Source organism: Salmo salar, unplaced genomic scaffold, assembly GCF_905237065.1.
Source record: "Salmo salar unplaced genomic scaffold, Ssal_v3.1, whole genome shotgun sequence".
NCBI lineage: Eukaryota > Metazoa > Chordata > Actinopteri > Salmoniformes > Salmonidae > Salmo > Salmo salar.
In genome coordinates this window covers 254,779-277,528 of record NW_025548927.1, presented here as the reverse complement: position 1 = coordinate 277,528, position 22,750 = coordinate 254,779, and the positions used below count along the sequence as shown (strand labels likewise).

Sequence of the window (22,750 nt, the reverse complement as noted above, 5' to 3'; positions counted from 1 at the left end):
ATCCTAGTAGAAATTCCCTATCTTAGGTCAGTTAGGATCACCACTTTATTTTAAGAATGTGAAATGTCAGAATAATAGTAGAGGGAATAGTTTATTACAGCTTTTATTTCTTTCATCACATTCCCAGTGGGTCAGAAGTTTACATACACTCAATTGCCTTTAAATTGGGTCAAACGTTTTGGGTAGCCTTCCACAACCTTCCCACAATTAGTTGGGTGAATTTTGGCCCATTCCTCCTGACAGAGCTGGTGTAACTGAGTCAGGTTTGTAGGCCTCGATGCTCACACATGCTTTTTCAGTTCTGCCCACAAATGTTCAATAGAATTGAGGTCAGGGCTTCGTGATAGCCACTCCAATACCTTGACTTTGTTGTCCTTAAGCTGTTTTGCCACAACTTTGGAAGTATGCTTGGGGTCATTGTCCATTTAGAAGACCCATTTGCGACCAAGCTTTAACTTCCTGACTGATGTCTTCAGATGTTGTTTCAATATATCCACATAATTTTCTATCCTCATGACGCCATCTATTTTGTGAAGTGCATCAGTCCCTCCTGCAACAAAGCACCCCCACAACAACATGATGCTGCCACCCCTGTGCTTCACGGTTGGGATGGTGTTCTTCGGCTTGCAAGCCTCCTCCTTTTTCCTCCAAACATAATGATGGTCATTATGGCCAAACAGTTATATTTTTGTTTCATCAGACCAGAGGACATTTCTCCAGAAAGTACGATCTTTGTCCTCATGTGCAGTTGCAAACCGTAGTCTGGCTTTTTTATGGCGGTTTTGGAGCAGTGGCTTCTCCTTGCTGAGTGGCCTTTCAGGTTATGTCGATAAAGGACTCGTTTTACTGTGGATATAGATACTTTTGTACCTGTTTCCTCCAGCATCTTCACAAGGTCCTTTGCTGTTGTTCTGGGATTGATTTGCACTTTTTGCACCAAAGTACATTCATCTCTAGGAGACAGAACGCGTCTCCTTCCTGAGCAGTATGACGGCTGCGTGGTCCCATGGTGTTTATACTTGCGTACTATTGTTTGTACAGATGAACGTGGTACCTTCAGGCATTTTTAAATTGCTCCCAAGGATGAACCAGACTTGTGGAGGTCTACAATGTTTTTTTCTGAGGTCTTGGCTGATTTTTTATTTTCCCATGATGTCAAGCAAAGAGGCACTAAGTTTGAAGGTAGGCCTTGAAATATATCCACAGGTACACCTCCAATTAACTCAAATTATGTCAATTAGCCTATAAGAAGCTTCTAAAGCCATGACATAATTTTCTGGAATTGTCCAAGCTGTTTAAAGGCACAGTCAACTTAGTGTATGTAAACTTCAGACCCACTGGAATTGTGATACAGTGAATTATAAGTGAAATAATCTGTCTGTAAACAGATGTTGGAAAAATGACTTGTGTCATGCACAAAGTAGATGTCCTAACCGACTTGACAAAGCTATAGTTTGTTAACGATACATTTGTGGAGTGGTTGAAAATTTAGTTTTAATGACTAAAACCTAAGTGTATGTAAACTTCTGACTTCAACTGTACATGCAGACAGGCTGACAGACAGTCAGTCAGACATGCAGACAGACATGCAGACAGGCTGACAGACAGTCAGTCAGACATGCAGACAGGCTGACAGACAGACAGGCTGACAGACATGCAGACAGACATGCAGACATGCAGACAGACATGCAGACAGGCTGACAGACAGACATGCAGAGAGAGAGAGAGAGAGAGAGAGAGGCCCTGGGTGTAAAAAGTGCCGTGTAATTTGCCCTCTGTCTGATTAGGAGTAGAGACTGTAATCCCCCCCCACACACACACACACCACCCTGTAAAACACCCTCTGGTCGTCCTCAGACGTCATAACAAGAGCGGCAAACTCTGATGAAAACATTGTCCATTCTCAGAGCTCACCCAAGAGAGGAAAGAAAAACAGGAAAAGCCTCTTCCTTCTCTTCTTTCGTTCCCCTTTTCTCTGCTTCTGCTAACAGATCAACTCAGAGGAGATAGTAGTGTTTGTGTGTGTGCACGGTGTGTGTGTACAGTGTGTGTGTACAGTGTGTGTGTGTGGACGTGTTTAACTATTCTTGTGGGGACCGGAAGTCTCCACAAGAATAGTAAACAAACAAAAACTGGGGACATTTTGTTAGTCCCTACAAGGTCAAATGCTATTTCTAGGGGGTTTAGGGTTAAGGTTAGAATTAGTGTTAGGATTAGGTTTAGGGTTAGGGTAAGAATACGGGTTAGGGTTAGGAGCTAGGTTTCTTGGGGCTGAATTGTGTGTCCCCACCAGGTTAGCTGTACAAGACTGTGTGTGTGTGTGTGTGTGTGTGTGTGTGTGTGTGTGTGTGTGTGTGTGTGTGTGTGTGTGTGTGTGTGTGTGTGTGTGTATGGTGTGTGTGTGTGTGTGTGTGTGTGTGTGTGTTTGTGTGTGTGTGTGTGTGTGTGTGTGTGTGTGTGTGTGTGTGTATGGTGTGTGTGTGTGTGTGTATGTTGTGTGTGTGTGTGTATGGTGTGTGTGTGTGTATGTGTGTGTGTGTGTGTGTGTGTGTGTGTGTGTGCTGTGTGTTGGTGTGTGTGTGTGTCTGTGTGTATGGTGTGTGTGTGTGTGTGTGTGTGTGTGTGTGTGTGTGTGTGTGTGTGTGTGTGTGTGTGTGTGTGTGTGTGTGTGTGATGTGTGTGTATGGTGTGTGTGTATGGTGTGTGTGTGTGGTGTGTGTGTGTGGTGTGTGTGTATGGTGTGTGTGTGTATGGTGTGTGTATGGTGTGTATGGTGTGTGTGTGTATGGTGTGTATGGTGTGTATGGTGTGTGTGTATGGTGTGTGTGTATGGTGTGTGTGTATGGTGTGTGTGTATGGTGTGTATGGTGTGTGTGGTGTGTGTGTATGGTGTGTGTGGTGTGTGTGTGTATGGTGTGTATGGTGTGTGTGTATGGTGTGTGTGTGTATGGTGTGTATGGTGTGTGTGTGTATGGTGTGTGTGTGTGGTGTGTGTATGGTGTGTGTGTGTGTGTGTATGTATGGTGTGTGTGTATGGTGTGTATGGTGTGTGTGTATGGTGTGTGTGTGTGTGTGTGTGTGTGTATGGTGTGTGTGTATGGTGTGTGTGTGTGGTGTGTGTGTGTGGTGTGTGTGTGTGGTGTGTGTGTATGGTGTATATAGGGACTAGTGGAGTGGCCCAGTGCTAGTCTGCTCTGCTGCAGCCTTTAACGCTGGATTACCCCAACGCTTCAAAGCATTTCACTTCTGCCCCATTTACTGGTGTCTGTGTGTGTGTGTGTGTGTGTGTGTGTGTGTGTGTGTGTGTGTGTGTGTGTGTGTGTGTGTGTGTGTGTGTGTTTTCATCGCCAATGCCTGCTAAACACGTCACTCTCTCTCACACACGATCACACACACACACACACACGTCAGGGGTGTGTTAGAGTTGTGTGGATGAGGTTGACAGCCTGTCTGGGACATTTCTATCAGTGTGTTTGAGTGAAGTGGAGGAGAAAATAGAGACAGGCCATTTAGAGAGAGGAGACACTCTGGAGGAACACATTACAGGCTGTGATTCTGTGTGTGTTTCTCTCTCTCTCTCTGTGTGTGTGTGTGTTCAACAAGATATGTCAGAATATATAATATGATGATATACACAATGCAATATACAGAAGTGATCTATAACAGATATCTGGACATACTGTCTATCTGATTATATATAGTATCATACTGTCTATCTGATTATATATAGTATCATACTGTCTATCTGATTATATATAGTATCTATAACAGATATCTGGACATACTGTCTATCTGATTATATATAGTATCATACTGTCTATCTGATTATATATAGTATCTATAACAGATATCTGGATATACTGTCTATCTGATTATATATAGTATCTATAACAGATATCTGGACATACTGTCTATCTGATTATATATAGTATCTAAAATAAGACATATAAATAACACCTACCTTAGTATTACATTATACATATATAACTACTCGATGGTATTATCCTCCCTCATGAGGACAGTGTAGTGGAGTGTTCACACAGTCTATTAGGACCATAGCTGATACTGTATAGTGTAGTGGTGGAATATATACTGGAGTATTCACACAGAGAGACAGAGAGAGAGCGAGAAAGAGAGAGAGAGAGAGAGAAAGAGAGAGAGAGAGAGAAGAGAGAGAGAGATAGAGATGAGAGAGAGAGAGAGAGAGAGAGACAGACATGCTCAACATGAGCTCCTGATATATTCATATTTTTTTGTTTTTAGAATGAGATAAACACTCTAATGGAAAAAGAATTCCAGACAAGAAGTGATGAACAACAACTCTATTCATTCAGAATAGAAGAAAAGTAACTGCTCCCCAAGTTAACAAGTTTTGACTCTAGCTAGCTACACAACAAAGACCGAGCCAGCAGACTACCAAGCTAGCCAGAAGAAACGAGCTAGAACAAACCTAGCAAGGGGAGTTAATACAACTACATCAAACGACCAACTGAATAAACCTAAAAGGAGCACGGACTACCTTTAAACCTATCTTCTTTTTTTTGTGTGTGAAGATTTGTCACTCTTTTTGCTGGTTTTTGAACTAAATTAGAGCTAGCTAGCAACAGCAGCAGACAAACAAAGAGGTTGCTATGGCAACGGGGCAGCGGAACAGAGCAGCAGCAGCAGTAGCAGCAGAGCCCACAGGCACCATGTCCCCACTCCCCCTCAGCGCTGAATCCATTCTCTACCCTCCAGAGGCCCAAAATGACACAACGAGGAAAGCTTTTAAACAGACACTACTAAAGGGGAGGCCAGAAACACTTTTTGCTGACCTCTACAAAAACGCTGATGTGAGTAATCTCATCTTCCTCACTGACCAGCCAAATGCATGGCGCTCAGCAGTCTGCTCTCACTACCCATCCATCTCATCTTCCTCACTGACCAGCCAAATGCATGGCGCTCAGCAGTCTGCTCTCACTACCCATCCATCTCATCTTCCTCACTGACCAGCCAAATGCATGGCGCTCAGCAGTCTGCTCTCACTACCCATCCATCTCATCTTCCTCACTGACCAGCCAAATGCTTGGAGCTCAGCAGTCTGCTCTCACTACCCATCCATCTCATCTTCCTCACTGACCAGCCAAATGCTTGGAGCTCAGCAGTCTGCTCTCACTACCCATCCATCTCATCTTCCTCACTGACCAGCCAAATGCATGGCGCTCAGCAGTCTGCTCTCACTACCCATCCATCTCATCTTCCTCACTGACCAGCCAAATGCATGGCGCTCAGCAGTCTGCTCTCACTACCCATCCATCTCATCTTCCTCACTGACCAGCCAAATGCTTGGAGCTCAGCAGTCTGCTCTCACTACCCATCCATCTCATCTTCCTCACTGACCAGCCAAATGCATGGCGCTCAGCAGTCTGCTGTCACTACCCATCCATCTCATCTTCCTCACTGACCAGCCAAATGCATGGCGCTCAGCAGTCTGCTCTCACTACCATCCATAAAGACAGAGGGAATCTGTAATGGGTGGAAGCTGAAAATCAAAGAGACAGACGACCCTGACAGCACCATAATACTGACACACTCCACTGGCTTCCAGTTGAAGCTCGCATCTGCTACAAGACCATGGTGCTTGCTTACGGAGCTGTGAGGGGAACGGCACCTCCGTACCTTCAGGCTCTGATCAGTCCCTACACCCAAAGAAGGGCACTGCGTTCATCCACCTCTGGCCTGCTGGCCCCCCTACCTCTGCAGAAGCACAGTTCCCGCTCAGCCCAGTCAAAACTGTTCGCTGCTCTGGCACCCCTATGGTGGAACAAGCTCCCTCACGACGCCAGGACAGCGGAGTCAATCACCACCTTCCGGAAACACCTGAAACCCCACCTCTTTAAGGAATACCTGGGATAGGACAAAGTAATCCTTCTAACCCCCCCCCCCCAAAAAAAATATATAGATGTACTATTGTAAAGTGGTTGTTCCACTGGATATCATAAGGTGAATGCACCAATTTGTAAGTCGCTCTGGATAAGAGCGTCTGCTAAATGACGTAAATGTAAATGTAAAATGATAATAACAATCAACCTCTACAAGACTGGGACTGTCATTGTGCCAGGTAACAGACTGGGACTGTCATGGTGCCAGGTAACAGACTGGGACTGTCATGGTGCCAGGTAACAGACTGGGACTGTCATGGTGCCAGGTAACAGACTGGGACTGTCATGGTGCCAGGTAACATCAGGCTGGGACTGTCATGGTGCCAGGTAACATGAGGCTGGGACTGTCATGGTGCCAGGTAACATCAGGCTGGGACTGTCATGGTGCCAGGTAACATTAGGCTGGGACTGTCATGGTGCCAGGTAACATCAGGCTGTTTGAAACAGACTGGGACTGTCATGGTGCCAGGTAACAGACTGGGACTGTCATGGTGCCAGGTAACAGACTGGGACTGTCATGGTGCCAGGTAACAGACTGGGACTGTCATGGTGCCAGGTAACAGACTGGGACTGTCATGGTGCCAGGTAACAGACTGGGACTGTCATGGTGCCAGGTAACAGACTGGGACTGTCATGGTGCCAGGTAATCAGGCTGGGACTGTCATGGTGCCAGGTAACATCAGGCTGGGACTGTCATGGTGCCAGGTAACATCAGGCTGGGACTGTCATGGTGCCAGGTAACAGACTGGGACTGTCATGGTGCCAGGTAACACTGGCTGTCATGGAGCCAGGTAACAGACTGGGACTGTCATGGTGCCAGGTAACACGACTGGGACTGTCATGGTGCCAGGTAACATCAGGCTGGCTTTTGGGTAAACAGACTGGGACTGTCATGGTGCCAGGTAACATCAGACTGGGACTGTCATGGTGCCAGGTAACATCAGGCTGGGACTGTCATGGTGCCAGGTAACATCAGGCTGGGACTGTCATGGTGCCAGGTAACATCAGACTGGGACTGTCATGGTGCCAGGTAACAGACTGGGACTGTCATGGTGCCAGGTAACAGACTGGGACTGTCATGGTGCCAGGTAACAGACTGGGACTGTCATGGTGCCAGGTAACATCAGGCTGTTTGAAACAGACTTTCAGACCATTAAGGAGAGAGCGGAGAGCGAGAATGACACCATCAGTGACATGCCCTCCCACAAGACAAACTCCACCAGCACCACCCTCACCCCTACTCTCCCCACCCAAAAAGGCACATCCAGCACCTCTCTTCCCACCATAGTGGAGGACACACCCCAGGAGGAGAGTGACCACTCACTGCAGAGCAGGCTCAGGCCCTCCTCACCACCATGGATACCATGAGGGATGAGTTCACCAGACTGGAGGGGGAGGTGGTCCTCCTCACCACCATGGATACCATGAGGGATGAGTTCACCAGACTGGAGGGGGAGGCGGTCCTCCTCACCACCATGGATACCATGAGGGATGAGTTCACCAGACTGGAGGGGAGGTGGTCCTCCTCACCACCATGGATACCATGAGGGATGAGTTCACCAGACTGGAGGGGGAGGTGGCCCTCCTCACCACCATGGATACCATGAGGGATGAGTTCACCAGACTGGAGGGGGGAGGTGGTCCTCCTCACCACCATGGATACCATGAGGGATGAGTTCACCAGACTGGAGGGGGAGGTGGTCCTCCTCACCACCATGGATACCATGAGGGATGAGTTCACCAGACTGGAGGGGGGAGGTGGTCCTCCTCACCACCATGGATACCATGAGGGATGAGTTCACCAGACTGGAGGGGGAGGTGGTCCTCCTCACCACCATGGATACCATGAGGGATGAGTTCACCAGACTGGAGGGGGAGGCGGTCCTCCTCACCACCATGGATACCATGAGGGATGAGTTCACCAGACTGGAGGGGAGGTGGTCCTCCTCACCACCATGGATACCATGAGGGATGAGTTCACCAGACTGGAGGGGGAGGTGGTCCTCCTCACCACCATGGATACCATGAGGGATGAGTTCACCAGACTGGAGGGGGAGGTGGTCCTCCTCACCACCATGGATACCATGAGGGATGAGTTCACCAGACTGGAGGGGGAGGTGGTCCTCCTCACCACCATGGATACCATGAGGGATGAGTTCACCAGACTGGAGGGGGAGGTGGTCCTCCTCACCACCATGGATACCATGAGGGATGAGTTCACCAGACTGGAGGGGGAGGTGGTCCTCCTCACCACCATGGATACCATGAGGGATGAGTTCACCAGACTGGAGGGGGAGGTGGTCCTCCTCACCACCATGGATACCATGAGGGATGAGTTCACCAGACTGGAGGGGGAGGTGGTCCTCCTCACCACCATGGATACCATGAGGGATGAGTTCACCAGACTGGAGGGGGAGGTGGTCCTCCTCACCACCATGGATACCATGAGGGATGAGTTCACCAGACTGGAGGGGGAGGTGGTCCTCCTCACCACCATGGATACCATGAGGGATGAGTTCACCAGACTGGAGGGGGAGGTGGTCCTCCTCACCACCATGGATACCATGAGGGATGAGTTCACCAGACTGGAGGGGAGGTGGTCCTCCTCACCACCATGGATACCATGAGGGATGAGTTCACCAGACTGGAGGGGGAGGTGGTCCTCCTCACCACCATGGATACCATGAGGGATGAGTTCACCAGACTGGAGGGGGAGGTGGTCCTCCTCACCACCATGGATACCATGAGGGATGAGTTCACCAGACTGGAGGGGGAGGTGGTCCTCCTCACCACCATGGATACCATGAGGGATGAGTTCACCAGACTGGAGGGGGAGGTGGTCCTCCTCACCACCATGGATACCATGAGGGATGAGTTCACCAGACTGGAGGGGGAGGTGGTCCTCCTCACCACCATGGATACCATGAGGGATGAGTTCACCAGACTGGAGGGGGGAGGTGGTCCTCCTCACCACCATGGATACCATGAGGGATGAGTTCACCAGACTGGAGGGGGAGGTGGTCCTCCTCACCACCATGGATACCATGAGGGATGAGTTCACCAGACTGGAGGGGGAGGTGGTCCTGCTGAGGGAGAGCAAACATCAACCAGACATCCTCACCTTAGAGGAGCTCCTAACCAAGGTGTTAACATCAACCAGACCTTAGAGGAGCTCCTAACCAAGGTGTTAACATCAACCAGACCTTAGAGGAGCTCCTAACCAAGGTGTTAACATCAACCAGACCTTAGAGGACCTCCTAACCAAGGTGTTAACATCAACCAGACCTTAGAGGACCTCCTAACCAAGGTGTTAACATCAACCAGACCTTAGAGGAGCTCCTAACCAAGGTGTTAACATCAACCAGACCTTAGAGGAGCTCCTAACCAAGGTGTTAACATCAACCAGACCTTAGAGGAGCTCCTAACCAAGGTGTTAACATCAACCAGACCTTAGAGGACCTCCTAACCAAGGTGTTAACATCAACCAGACCTTAGAGGACCTCCTAACCAAGGTGTTAACATCAACCAGACCTTAGAGGAGATCCTAACCAAGGTGTTAACATCAACCAGACCTTAGAGGAGCCTCCTAACCAAGGTGTTAACATCAACCAGACCTTAGAGGTGCTCCTAACCAAGGTGCAGGACAGCAGCCTTGCAACACCGCTGAAAGAGGTTCAGCAAGAGAGAGACGGACTCAAGAGAAAGCTGGCTGATCTAACAAAGGAGGTGAGAGAGCTGGCTGATCTAACACAGGAGGTGAGAGAGCTCCAAAAAGACCGGCAGAACAGTAATAACCATCTGTCCTCACTAAGAGAGGAGCTGCAGGAGAAAAAGAGAACAGAGGACAGGCTGCAGGAGAGAAAGAGAACAGAGGACAGGCTGCAGGAGAGAAAGAGAACAGAGGACAGACTGCAGGAGAGAAAGAGAACAGAGGACAGACTGCAGGAGAGACAGAGAACAGAGGACAGGCTGCAGGAGAGAAAGAGAACAGAGGACAGGCTGCAGGAGAGAAAGAGAACAGAGGACAGGCTGCAGGAGAGAAAGAGAACAGAGGACAGGCTGCAGGAGAGAAAGAGAACAGAGGACAGGCTGCAGGAGAGAAAGAGAACAGAGGACAGGCTGCAGGAGAGAAAGAGAACAGAGGACAGGCTGCAGGAGAGAAAGAGAACAGAGGACAGGCTGCAGGAGAGAAAGAGAACAGAGGACAGGCTGCAGGAGAGAAAGAGAACAGAGGACAGGCTGCAGGAGAGAAAGAGAACAGAGGACAGGCTGCAGGAGAGAAAGAGAACAGAGGACAGGCTGCAGGAGAGAAAGAGAACAGAGGACAGGCTGCAGGAGAGAAAGAGAACCGAGGACAGGCTGCAGGAGAGAAAGAGAACAGAGGACAGGCTGCAGGAGAGAAAGAGAACAGAGGACAGGCTGCAGGAGAGAAAGAGAACAGAGGACAGGCTGCAGGAGAGAAAGAGAACAGAGGACAGGCTGCAGGAGAGAAAGAGAACAGAGGACAGGCTGCAGGAGAGAAAGAGAACAGAGGACAGGCTGCAGGAGAGAAAGAGAACAGAGGACAGGCTGCAGGAGAGAAAGAGAACAGAGGACAGGCTGCAGGAGAGAAAGAGAACAGAGGACAGGCTGCAGGAGAGAAAGAGAACAGAGGACAGGCTGCAGGAGAGAAAGAGAACAGAGGACAGGCTGCAGGAGAGAAAGAGAACCGAGGACAGGCTGCAGGAGAGAAAGAGAACAGAGGACAGGCTGCAGGAGAGAAAGAGAACAGAGGACAGGCTGCAGGAGAGAAAGAGAACAGAGGACAGGCTGCAGGAGAGAAAGAGAACAGAGGACAGGCTGCAGGAGAGAAAGAGAACAGAGGACAGGCTGCAGGAGAGAAAGAGAACAGAGGACAGGCTGGAGGAGCAGCTAGATCACCACTCTATGACCTGCCCTCACACAGCAGAGGAGCTCAACCAGCCAGGCTTCCCCAGCCCTGCCTGCTGCACCCCTCCTCCCCAACCCACAGAACAGCCTCCCACTGACAGCGGCACCGGCACAGACCAGCCACACCCCAGCTCCAACACCCACCAGCCCCCCCTCTGCCCCCTCCAGTCCAGAAGAAACACTGGCTGACATCGTCCTGTTGATGGACGCAAATGGGAAGTTTGTTCAGGAGAATAAACTTTTCCCTCGACACAAAAGGAGAAAGGTGTGGTGCCCAACAACACAGAGTGCCATGGAGCTGCTTGATAAGGCCCATCTCGGGTCGCCAAGCCACATAATCAAACACAGGAAGCAACGACCTGCATGCTCAGGAGAGGGTGGCCACTTCACTACGGGGAGTGATTGAGAAGGCCTCCGCAATCTTCCCCAACTCAAGAATCAGAATCACAGCCAGTGCAGCACAGACCACCCCAGTCCAGCTTCAGAGCCACCCAGACGAGGCCTCCCACCCCCCTGCCCCCCACCGCAGACCCACACCTGGAGGAGCCACAGCCCAGCAGGCAGGGCTACACACAGGCTGTGAGAGGAGCAACTGGCCCAGCCCCCACCAACCAAATTAGTGACGTTAAACAAATGCTGAGTCTACTATGCTCACATGTGATCGGCTGAGGGTCATGGATGCTCACATGTGATAGGCCGAGGGTCATGGTAAGATGAGCACAAGAACCCCACCCTCCTCACACTACATCCACCCAAGTGGCATGACACAAATGCTATCCTAAATGATAAACACATCACATTTGCATAATAAGAGTTTACATTAATTGAAAAAACATATTTTAATAGTTATTGTTGGATTGTGAGTGTTTGTCTCATTTTGAAGGTAAAAAAAATATAAAAAATAATGAAATCTTTTTACGTTGCATGTTGGAATTTACAAGGATTGAAGTCCTCTGCTTTTGGGCTAAAGAGCAGAAACCCAGACTTCCTGAAAGAAATTGATGATGTTGATATTGTAGTACTACAGGAAACACGGTGCAGAGGGGATGTTTCCACTGGCTGTCCACTAGGTTATAAGGAGATAATCATACCATCCACTACATTAAAAGGAATCACACAGGGCAGAGACTCAGGACAGGGCAGAGACTCAGGACAGGGCAGAGACTCAGGACAGGGCAGAGACTCAGGACAGGGCAGAGACTCAGGACAGGGCAGAGACTCAGGACAGGGCAGGGACTCAGGACAGGGCAGAGACTCAGGACAGGGCAGAGACTCAGGACAGGGCAGAGACTCAGGACAGGGCAGGGACTCAGGACAGGGCAGGGACTCAGGACAGGGCAGAGACTCAGGGGGAATGTTAATATGGTATAAATCTGAAGTAATCCATTCAATCGAATTGATCAAAACAGGAGAATTCTTTATCTGGTTAGAAATCAACAAGGAGGCTATCTTAACAGATAAAAACGTCTTCCTCTGTGCCACATACATTCCCCCCTCAGAGTCACCCTACTTCAATGAAGAGAGTTTCTCCATTCTAGAGGGGGAGATGAGTCACTTTCAGGCTCAAGGCAACGTCCTGGTCTGTGGAGACCTGAATGGTAGAACAGCAGAAGAACAAGACACTATTAACAGTCCTGGGGATAAACACCTACCAGGAAGCAACAACCTTTCCCTCCCCACATACCCCCACAGAAACAACTAGGACAAAGTGAAAAACAAAAATGGAGTACAGCTCGTGAAGCTCTGTCGAACACTGGGTCTGTACATAGTCAATGGTAGGCTGAGAGGGAACTATTTTGGTAGGTACACCTACAGCTCATCCCTTGGCAGCAGCACTGTAGACTACTTCCTCACCGACCTAAACCCAGAGTCTCTCAGAGCGTTCACAGTCAGCCCACTGACACCTCTCTCAGACCACAGTAAAATCACAGTGTATCTGAGAAGAGCGGAACCCAGCCATGAAGCATCACGGCCCAGTAAATGACATGGTACTAAACAGGCCTGTAGATGGAGTGTGAACAGTACAGACATCTACCAAAACGCAATTAGTAGCCAACAAATACAATCTCTCCCAGACAACTTTTTAGCCTTAACATTCTCCTTCAGCAACGAAGGTGTAAATTTGGCCGTTTGGAACATAAACTTTATATTTGACAAATTAGCCTCCTTGGCTAATCTAAAGAAGCATAACAGCAAACCAGAAATAACAGAAAATGAAAAATGGTTTGATAATGATTGCAAAAATCTAAGAAAGTCATTGAGAAATACATCTAATCAAAAACACAGAGAACCAGACAACACAAATATACGCCTTCAATATGGTGAAACACTGAAGCAATACAAACACACCCTGTGAACAAAAAAAGAACAGCACATTAGAAAACAACAGGATGGAATTGAGGAATCGATAGAATCAAACCACTTCTGGGAGAATTGGAATAAATGAAGCAAACCTCATCAGGAGGAATTGGCTATCCAAAATGGAGATATGTGGAGAAATCACTTTGCAAACCTCTACATCGATATAACAAAGAGCCCAGAACAAAAAGAAATACAAGAAAAATGACAAATCCTTGAATCAGTAGTCAAAGACTATCAGAATCCTGTGGATACCCCAATTACAGAAGAAGAATTATTGGAAAAACGATGCACTCTCCAACCCAAAAAGGCCTGTGGTGCTGATGGTATTTTAAATGAAATGATCAAATATACAGACCACAAATTCAAATTGGCTATACTCAAACTCTTCAACATTATCCTCACTGCAGGTATTTTCCCCGATATTTGGAACCAGGGATTGATCACACCAATCTATAAAAATTCAGACAAATTTGACCCAAATAATTACAGAGGAATTTGCGTTAACAACAACTTGGGGAAGATTCTCTGCAGTATTATAAATAGCAGACTACATCATTTCCTTGATGAACACAACGTCCTGAGCAGAAGCCAGATTGCATTTCTAAAAAATGATCGTACAACAGACCACATTTACAACCTCCACACTCTAATTGACAAACAAGTAAACCAAAACAAAGGCAAAATCTACTCGTGTTTTGTAGATTTCAAGAAAGCATTTGATTCAATTTGGCATGAAGAAGGTATTTTTTATAAACTAATAGAAAGTGGTATTGGAGGGAAAACATATGATGTTATTAAATCAATGTACACTAAAAACAAATGTGCGGTTAAAATTGGAAACAAGCAAACAGACTTCTTCTCTCAGGGACGGGGAGTGAAACAGGGCTGCCCAATAAGTCCAACACTATTTAACATCTACATTAATGAATTGGCAAAAACATTAGAAGAATCGGAAGCACCTGGTCTCACCCTACACAACACTGAAATCAAGTGTCTGCTGTACACAGATGACCTGGTGCTGCTGTCTCCCACTAAAGAGGGTCTGCTGTAGACAGATGACCTGGTGCTGCTGTCTCCCACTAAAGAGGGTCTGCTGTAGACAGATGACCTGGTGCTGCTGTCTCCCACTAAAGAGTGTCTGCTGTAGACAGATGACCTGGTGCTGCTGTCTCCCACTAAAGAGGGTCTGCTGTAGACAGATGACCTGGTGCTGCTGTCTCCCACTAAAGAGGGTCTGCTGTAGACAGATGACCTGGTGCTACTGTCTCCCACTAAGGAGGGTCTGCTGTAGACAGATGACCTGGTGCTGCTGTCTCCCACTAAGGAGGGTCTGCTGTAGACAGATGACCTGGTGCTGCTGTCTCCCACTAAAGAGGGTCTGCTGTAGACAGATGACCTGGTGCTGCTGTCTCCCACTAAGGAGGGTCTGCTGTAGACAGATGACCTGGTGCTGCTGTCTCCCACTAAAGAGGGTCTGCTGTACGCAGATGACCTGGTGCTGCTGTCTCCCACTAAGGAGGGTCTGCTGTAGACAGATGACCTGGTGCTGCTGTCTCCCACTAAGGAGGGTCTGCTGTAGACAGATGACCTGGTGCTGCTGTCTCCCACTAAAGAGGGTCTGCTGTACGCAGATGACCTGGTGCTGCTGTCTCCCACTAAGGAGGGTCTGCTGTAGACAGATGACCTGGTGCTGCTGTCTCCCACTAAGGAGGGTCTGCTGTAGACAGATGACCTGGTGCTGCTGTCTCCCACTAAAGAGGGTCTGCTGTAGACAGATGACCTGGTGCTGCTGTCTCCCACTAAAGAGGGTCTGCTGTAGACAGATGACCTGGTGCGCTGTCTCCCACTAAAGAGGGGTTACAGCAGCACCTAGATCGTCTTCACAGGTTCTGTCAGACCTGGGCTCTAAAAAAAACAAATATAATGATATTCCAAAAAAGGTCCAGAAATCAGGATGACAAATATAAATTCTATTTAGACACAGTTCTATTAGAACACACCAAAAACTACACATATCTAGGACTAAATATCAGCAACGCAGGTAGCTTTCACATGGCTGTGAATGAGCTGAGAGACAGAGCAAGAAGAGCATTCTATTCCATTAAAAGGAACATTAAAATCGAAATTCCTATTAGAATCTGGCTCAAAATTTTCCAATCGCTTATAAAACCAATTGCTCTATATGACAGTGAAGTATGGGGCCCACTCTCTGATAATGAATTCACCAAATGGGATAAACATCCAATTGAAATACTGCATGCAGAGTTTTGTCAGACTGTATTGCAAGTGCAAAGAAAAACTCCAAATAACACATGTAGAGCAGAAATGGGCCAATACCCCCTCCTCATTCGAATAGAAAAAAGAGACATCAAATTTTACAACCATCTAAAAACAACTGACCCCAAAACATTCCATCACAGCTCTACAACGTCAAGAGATGAAACCAGAGAAGAGTCCCCTCAGCCAGCTGGTTCTGAGGCTCAGTTCACAAACCCAAACCAACCCCATAGAGCCTCAGGACAGTACTCAGAAAATCTGGCCTAACCAAATCATCACAAAACAAAAATATATCACCTATTGGAAAGACACCACAAAAAATCTAAGTAAACTTCAATGGTATTTGTCTCTAAACAGACAGTCCATGGTGGCAGACTATCTGACCACTGTGACTGATAGAAAACTGAGGAAAACATTAACTAGGTACAGACTCAGTGAGCACAGGCTGGCTATAGAGACTGGTCGTCACAGACAAACCTGGCTGCCCAGAGAGGACAGTCTGGCTATAGAGACTGATCGTCACAGACAAACCTGGCTGCCCAGAGAGGACAGTCTGGCTATAGAGACTGGTCGTCACAGACAAACCTGGCTGCCCAGAGAGGACAGTCTGGCTATAGAGACTGGTCGTCACAGACAAACCTGGCTGCCCAGAGAGGACAGTCTGGCTATAGAGACTGGTCGTCACAGACAAACCTGGCTGCCCAGAGAGGACAGTCTGGCTATAGAGACCGGTTGTCACAGACAAACCTAGCTGCCCAGAGAGGACAGGCTGTGCTCACTCTGCTCCAGGGGAGAGGTAGAGACAGAGCTGTATTTCCTATTACACTGTGATAAATACTCAGACCTAAGAGAATATTTCTTTCCCAAAATTATCATTCAATACAAAGAATTTGAAACTATAAAAAAATCTAATATTTATTGGGTGAAAAGCCAAATATGTGTCCTCCTGCCACAACCTGAGGGACAGCCAGTGAAAAGTGCAATGTAATGTGGATAATATTTCCCATCTTGTTTAGTTTAGTCTTTCATACCAGGTCATGTGTCTTCTCAGTCATGTTGACACTGGTCTACTACCGTTGCTTTAATGTATTGTTGTTCTCATTAATATTGTTGTTGTAGTTGTTGTTAATGGTAATCCCATGTCCACTACTACTATTATTATTGCTGTTGGTCACACCATTTATTTATATATAAATATATATATTTTATTTTTCTATATGTACACTTTGACAATGTAAGTGATAATGAACTTGCCAAGTCAATAAAGTCAATTGAATTGAGAGAGAGAGAAAGAGAGAGAGAGAGAGAGAGAGACAGAGAGAGAGACAGAGAGAGACAGAGAGAGAGAGAGAGAGAGAGAGAGAGAGAGAGAGAGAGAGAGAGAGACAGAGAGAGAGAGAGAGACAGAGAGACGAGAGAGAGAGACAGAGAGAGAGAGTCAGAGAGAGAGTCAGAGAGAGAGACAGAGAGAGAACAGTCCTCCAGAGTGTGACTCAAAAGGCTTGTAAATCCCTCCACTTTCTCCTGTAAAGGGAGTGAAGAGAGCAACAATAGTGTCAAATGTGTTAATGAATTCATTTCAACATAGTGTGTGTTTGTGATGTTAGACTTGTGTCAACTAAAAAACAGCACATTGGGGTTTTATAGTACTTTGTGGTTGTCAGCAGTTAGTATGTTTATATCGTTATACACAACACATTATGATAATATGAATCATTATGCTGTAAACACCATCCATGATATTACAGTCACGCTCCGTTACATACAGATTATTTGGTGTGTGTGTCTACTTGTGTGTGTGGGGTGTGTGTGCTTGTGTGTCTGCTTGTGTGTGTGAGTGTGTCTGCTTGTTTGTGTGTGTGTGTGTGTGTCTGCTTGTGTGTCTGCTTGTGTGTGTGTGTGTCTGCTTGTGTGTGTGTCTGTTTGTGTGTGTGTGTGTGTGTGTGTGTGTGTGTGTGTGTGTGTGTGTGTGTGTGTGTGTGTGTGTGTGTGTGTGTGTGTGTGCTTGTGTCTACTTGTGTGTGTGTGTGTGTGGTGTGTGTGTGTGTGTATCTGCTTGTGTGTGTGCTTGTGTCTGCTTGTGTGTGTGTGAGTGTGTCTGCTTGTTTGCATGGATGTGTGTTTTCGCGCCAGCCACTTTTATTCCAGCTCCAGACCCTGTTATCCTGTTGTTCAGCTGAAGTACAGAGATTAATTAGTTTTTGTTTACATGCTGGGACTTCCTTCCTCATAGAAGTTAACCTCATTAGCCCCTAGCTAGGAAAGAGCACTGATTAGCATACTAGCATATTAGCTAGTTTGAGCTATTAGCATATCACAGTATTAACCTATTTAAATACTAGCATATTAGCTAGCTTGAGCTATTAGCGTATCACAGTATTAACATATTTAAATACTTGCATATTAGCTTGCTAGGAAATCACATAATAGCATATGAGCTAGCCTGGAAAGAGAAACTGTTAGCATACTGCCATTTAAACTAGCTAGCCTAATTAAGAGCGTCCACCGGTATTAGCATAGTATTATTTTAGCTAGCATATCACACTATTAAAACCAGCCATATCCTACAGTAGCGTATATAATGAGCTATAAAAGCAAATACATCATCTTGTTGACATGACATAATCACTAAGACACATACTGTTTCACCGATAAAGAAAACAAGACTTTTAGTTTTGACCTTGTTTTGCCAGTACGGTAACTAGCAGGCCGTGTTGCTATGATCGTTGCTAGAGACCAATCCCTTTGATAATGTGTTATGTAAACATCTCTCTCTGGAGAATTCTCCCCCCCTTTCTCCTTCTCGCCCTCTTTTTCCCCCTTCTCTCTTTCTATTAATATCCTCCCATGCATCTCTCTCTCTCTCTCTCTCTCTCTCTCTCTCTGTCCTCCTCTCCCAGGTCTATCACTCTCTCTCTCTCTCTCTTTCTCTCTCTCGCTCTCTCTCTTTCTCCTCTCTCTTTCTCACTATATGTTTCTCTTTCTTCCTAACTTTCCCCCTCTTTCTGTCACTTCCTTTATCCTCTCGCTTTATCTATCTATCTATCTCTGTCTGTCTGTCTGTCTGTCTGTCTGTCTGTCTGTCTGTCTGTCTGTCTGTCTGTCTGTCTGTCTGTCTGTCTGTCTGTCTGTCTGTCTGTCTGTCTGTCTGTCTGTCTGTCTGTCTGTCTGTCTGTCTGTCTGTCTGTCTGTCTGTCGTGTTAAAAGATGTGAGTGGAGATAGGAACACAGGTGCCATGAGCCATCCATTGGGGTTTCCATCAGGGAGTAGCAGGGGCAGAGCAGAGGAGAGGAGAGAGACTTCATGTTATTGATGTTTCCCTCTTCAACCATTTGACTCTCTCACTCCTCTCACTGCTCAGGGTTACAAGTTCAGAGAGAGAAGGAGAAAGACAGAGAGAGAGAGAGAGAGATGAGAGAGATGTGGGGCTAGAGGATGAGAGTGAGAGAGAGGTGGGGCCAGTGTATGTTTATTCCATCTCTCCCTCTCTTCTTCCCTCTCTCCCTCTCTTCTTCCCTTTCTCCCTCTCTCCCTCTCCTCTTCTCTCTCCATATCTTTTTCTCTCTCTCCCTCTCTTCTCTCTCTCCCTCTCTTCTTCCTTCATTCCCTACGGAGTGATGCTGTCACTATGAACTCTCTCTGTTATTTTATAGTCCAAAGCCTACTCCTCTTTATCTCCCTCTAGAATGACCCCTCTCTCTCTCTCTCTCTCTCTCTCTCTCTCTCTCTCTCTCCCTCTCTCTCTCTCTCTCTCTCTCTCTCTCTCTCTCTCTCTCTCTCTCTCTCTCTCTCTCTCTCTCTCTCTCTCTCTCTCCCTCCCTTGCTCTTCTTCCATTACGAGTGATTTGGAGATGTACGCCTGTGTGTAGCGATAGAGGAGGGATGAGGGAGGAAGGAGTGGAATGCAGAAGCTGAGATAAAACATTTGACAAACAAAACAAACCTGGTCTAAAGAGATCCACTGCAAACCTAGACCACAGTAGTCCATGTTAACAGCAGATCTTAGACCAGTGTAGTCCATATTAACAACTGATCTTAGACCAGTGTAGTCCATGTTAACAACTGGTCTTAGACCAGTGTAGTCCATGTTAACAGCAGATCTTAAACCAGTGTAGTCCATATTAACAGCAGATCTTAAACCAGTGTAGTCCATATTAACAGCAGATCTTAAACCAGTGTAGTCCATATTAACAACTGATCTTAGACCAGTGTAGTCCATGTTAACAACTGATCTTAGACCAGTGTAGTCCATGTTAACAGCAGATCTTAGACCAGTGTAGTCCATATTAACAGCAGATCTTAAACCAGTGTAGTCCATGTTAACAGCAGATCTTAGACCAGTGTAGTCCATGTTAACAGCAGATCTTAGACCAGTGTAGTCCATGTTAACAACTGATCTTAGACCAGTGTAGTCCATGTTAACAGCAGATCTTAGACCAGTGTAGTCCATGTTAACAACTGATCTTAGACCAGTGTAGTCCATGTTAACAGCAGATCTTAGACCAGTGTAGTCCATGTTAACAACTGATCTTAGACCAGTGTAGTCCATGTTAACAGCAGATCTTAGACCAGTGTAGTCCATGTTAACAACTGATCTTAGACCAGTGTAGTCCATATTAACAGCAGATCTTAAACCAGTGTAGTCCATGTTAACAACTGATCTTAGACCAGTGTAGTCCATGTTAACAACTGATCTTAGACCAGTGTAGTCATTGTTAACAACTGATCTTAGACCAGTGTAGTCCATGTTAACAACTGATCTTAGACCAGTGTAGTCCAGAGATTTTAGCTCAGAAACATGTTCCATTTCTACATCCCTTTATTCGTTGTGGCCTTTTCTGTTTTGGTGATGTCATTTGTATTGATTTTAAAAACGACCAAGACCATGTTCTAAACATGTGACCCACACCCCTACCATTACCAACCCCTTACCAACTAAATGGTAGCAGTATCTTCATCTAACCCTCCTGCCCCTCCAATGCTACCAGGCCATGGTGTTAATCTGAGTGTATGGTCCCTCCAGGCCATGGTTGAGACGGTGAACAACTTGCTCCAGCCCAGGGCCCAGGCAGCGTGGAGACAGTTGCCCACAGGGGAGCAGATTCGCTGGGCTACCACCCTGCTGGACACGGTGGAGGCTGGAGCTTTCATGCTGGCTGATAACCTGCTGAAGACGGACACTGTAGAGGAGATCACCGACAACATCCGTGAGTAGATGTTACATTAATACTGTTACCATGGTAATGTTATTATATTATGAAAACTGCTACTGTACAGAACACCACCGACAACATCCAGGATTTTGATTAGATGTTGCTGTAACCAGGAAGTCTTGTTGAGAACTGGCTAAGAGAGTAGGAGAAGAGGAATCATTCATGTTTGTCACAAAAGGTTGAATCCTAACTTCAAATAAATCATTAATGTATATTAGATGTAATTATTAAGTGTTTAAGTCAGTAGGTAGTTATCCCTACACTCTTAGAAAAAGGGGTTCCAAAAAGGGTTTTATTGACTGTCCCCATAGGAGAACCCTTTTTGGTTCCAGGTAGAACCCTTTTTAGTTCCGGGTAGAGTGCTTTTGAGTTCCATGTAAAACCCTTTCCACAGAGGGTTCTACGTGGAATTCAAGAAGGTTCTACTTGGAACCAAAAAGATTCTACCTGAAACCCATAAAGGTTATTCAAAGGGTTCTCCTAAGGGGACAGCCCGAAGAAGCCTTTTAGGTTTTTTTCTAAGAGCGTAGATAACATTGAACTTGCAATCTTTGGCTCTTAATTAGTTTTATTGAAAGCAGGGTAATTATAAACCCTACATGAGTTTACAGCACTCTGGGCAATATTTTTATTTTTTTATTTAACCTTTATTTAATAACTAGGCAAGTCAGTTGAGAACAAATTCTTATTTACAATGACGGCCTACCCCGGCCAAACCCGGACGACACTGAGCCAATTGTGCGCCGCCCTATGGGACTCCCAATCACAACCGGATGTGATGCAGCCTGGATTTGAACCAGGGACTTGCACTGAGATGTAGTGCCTTAGACCGCTGCGCCACTCGGGAGCCCATACATGTGGATAATATCATACATGTGAATAATATCATACATGTTAATAATATCATACATGTGAATAATATCATACATGTTAATAATATCATACATGTGGATAATATCATACATGTGAATAATATCATACATGTGGATAATATCATACATGTGAATAATATCATACATGTTAATAATATCATACATGTGGATAATATCATACATGTTAATAATATCATACATGTGAATAATATCATACATGTGAATAATATCATACATGTGAATAATATCATACATGTGAATAATATCATACATGTGAATAATATCATACATGTGGATAATATTATACATGTGGATAATATCATACATGTGAATAATATCATACATGTGAATACTATCATACATGTGGATAATATCATACATGTTAATAATATCATACATGTGAATAATATCATACATGTGGATAATATCATACATGTGGATAATATCATACATGTGGATAATATCATACATGTGGATAATATCATACATGTGAATACTATCATACATGTGAATACTATCATACATGTGAATAATATCATACATGTAAATAAAAGAGGGATAGAGGAGAGGGAGAGAGAGAGAGAGAGGGAGGAGAGGGAGAGAGAGAGAGGTGAACATACTGTCCCTTCAGGAAGTATTCATACCCCTTGACTTTTTCCACATTTTGTTTTGTTACAGTCCGAATTTAAAATGGATTGAATCGACATTTTGTGTCACTGATCTACGCACAATACCTCATAATGTTAAGTTGGAATTATATGTTGAAATGTTTGCAAATTAATAAAAAATGAAAAGCTGAAATGTCTTGAGTCAATAATTATTCAACCCTTTTGTTATGGCAAGCCTAAATAAGTTCAGGAGTAAAAAAAAATGGTAACACATGTACGGTCCCTCCGTCAAGCAGGGAATTTCAAGAACAGATTCAACCACAAAGACCTGGGACGTTTTCCAATGGTTTGCAATGAAGGGCACCTATTGGTAGATAAAATAATATATCATTAAAAAAAGAGACATTGAATATCCCGTTGAGCATGGTGAAGTTATTAATTACACTTTGGATGGTGTATCAGTCACTACAAAGATACAGGAGCCCTTCCTAACTCAGTTGCCGGAGAGGAAGGAAAGCGCTCTGGGATTTCACCATGAGGCTAATGGTGATTTGTAAACAGTTACAGA

General features: G+C 45.8%; 1 protein-coding gene across 1 annotated transcript in view; it reads left to right on the top strand.

The window, feature by feature from the left end:
• LOC106599097 (adhesion G protein-coupled receptor L3) overlaps positions 1-22,750 on the top strand; it is a 300,554-nt gene that overhangs the window by 190,233 nt on the left and 87,571 nt on the right. The window contains 1 exon segment of the mRNA XM_045712874.1: positions 20,513-20,696. Within this exon segment, the coding sequence (XP_045568830.1) occupies positions 20,513-20,696 (184 nt within the window).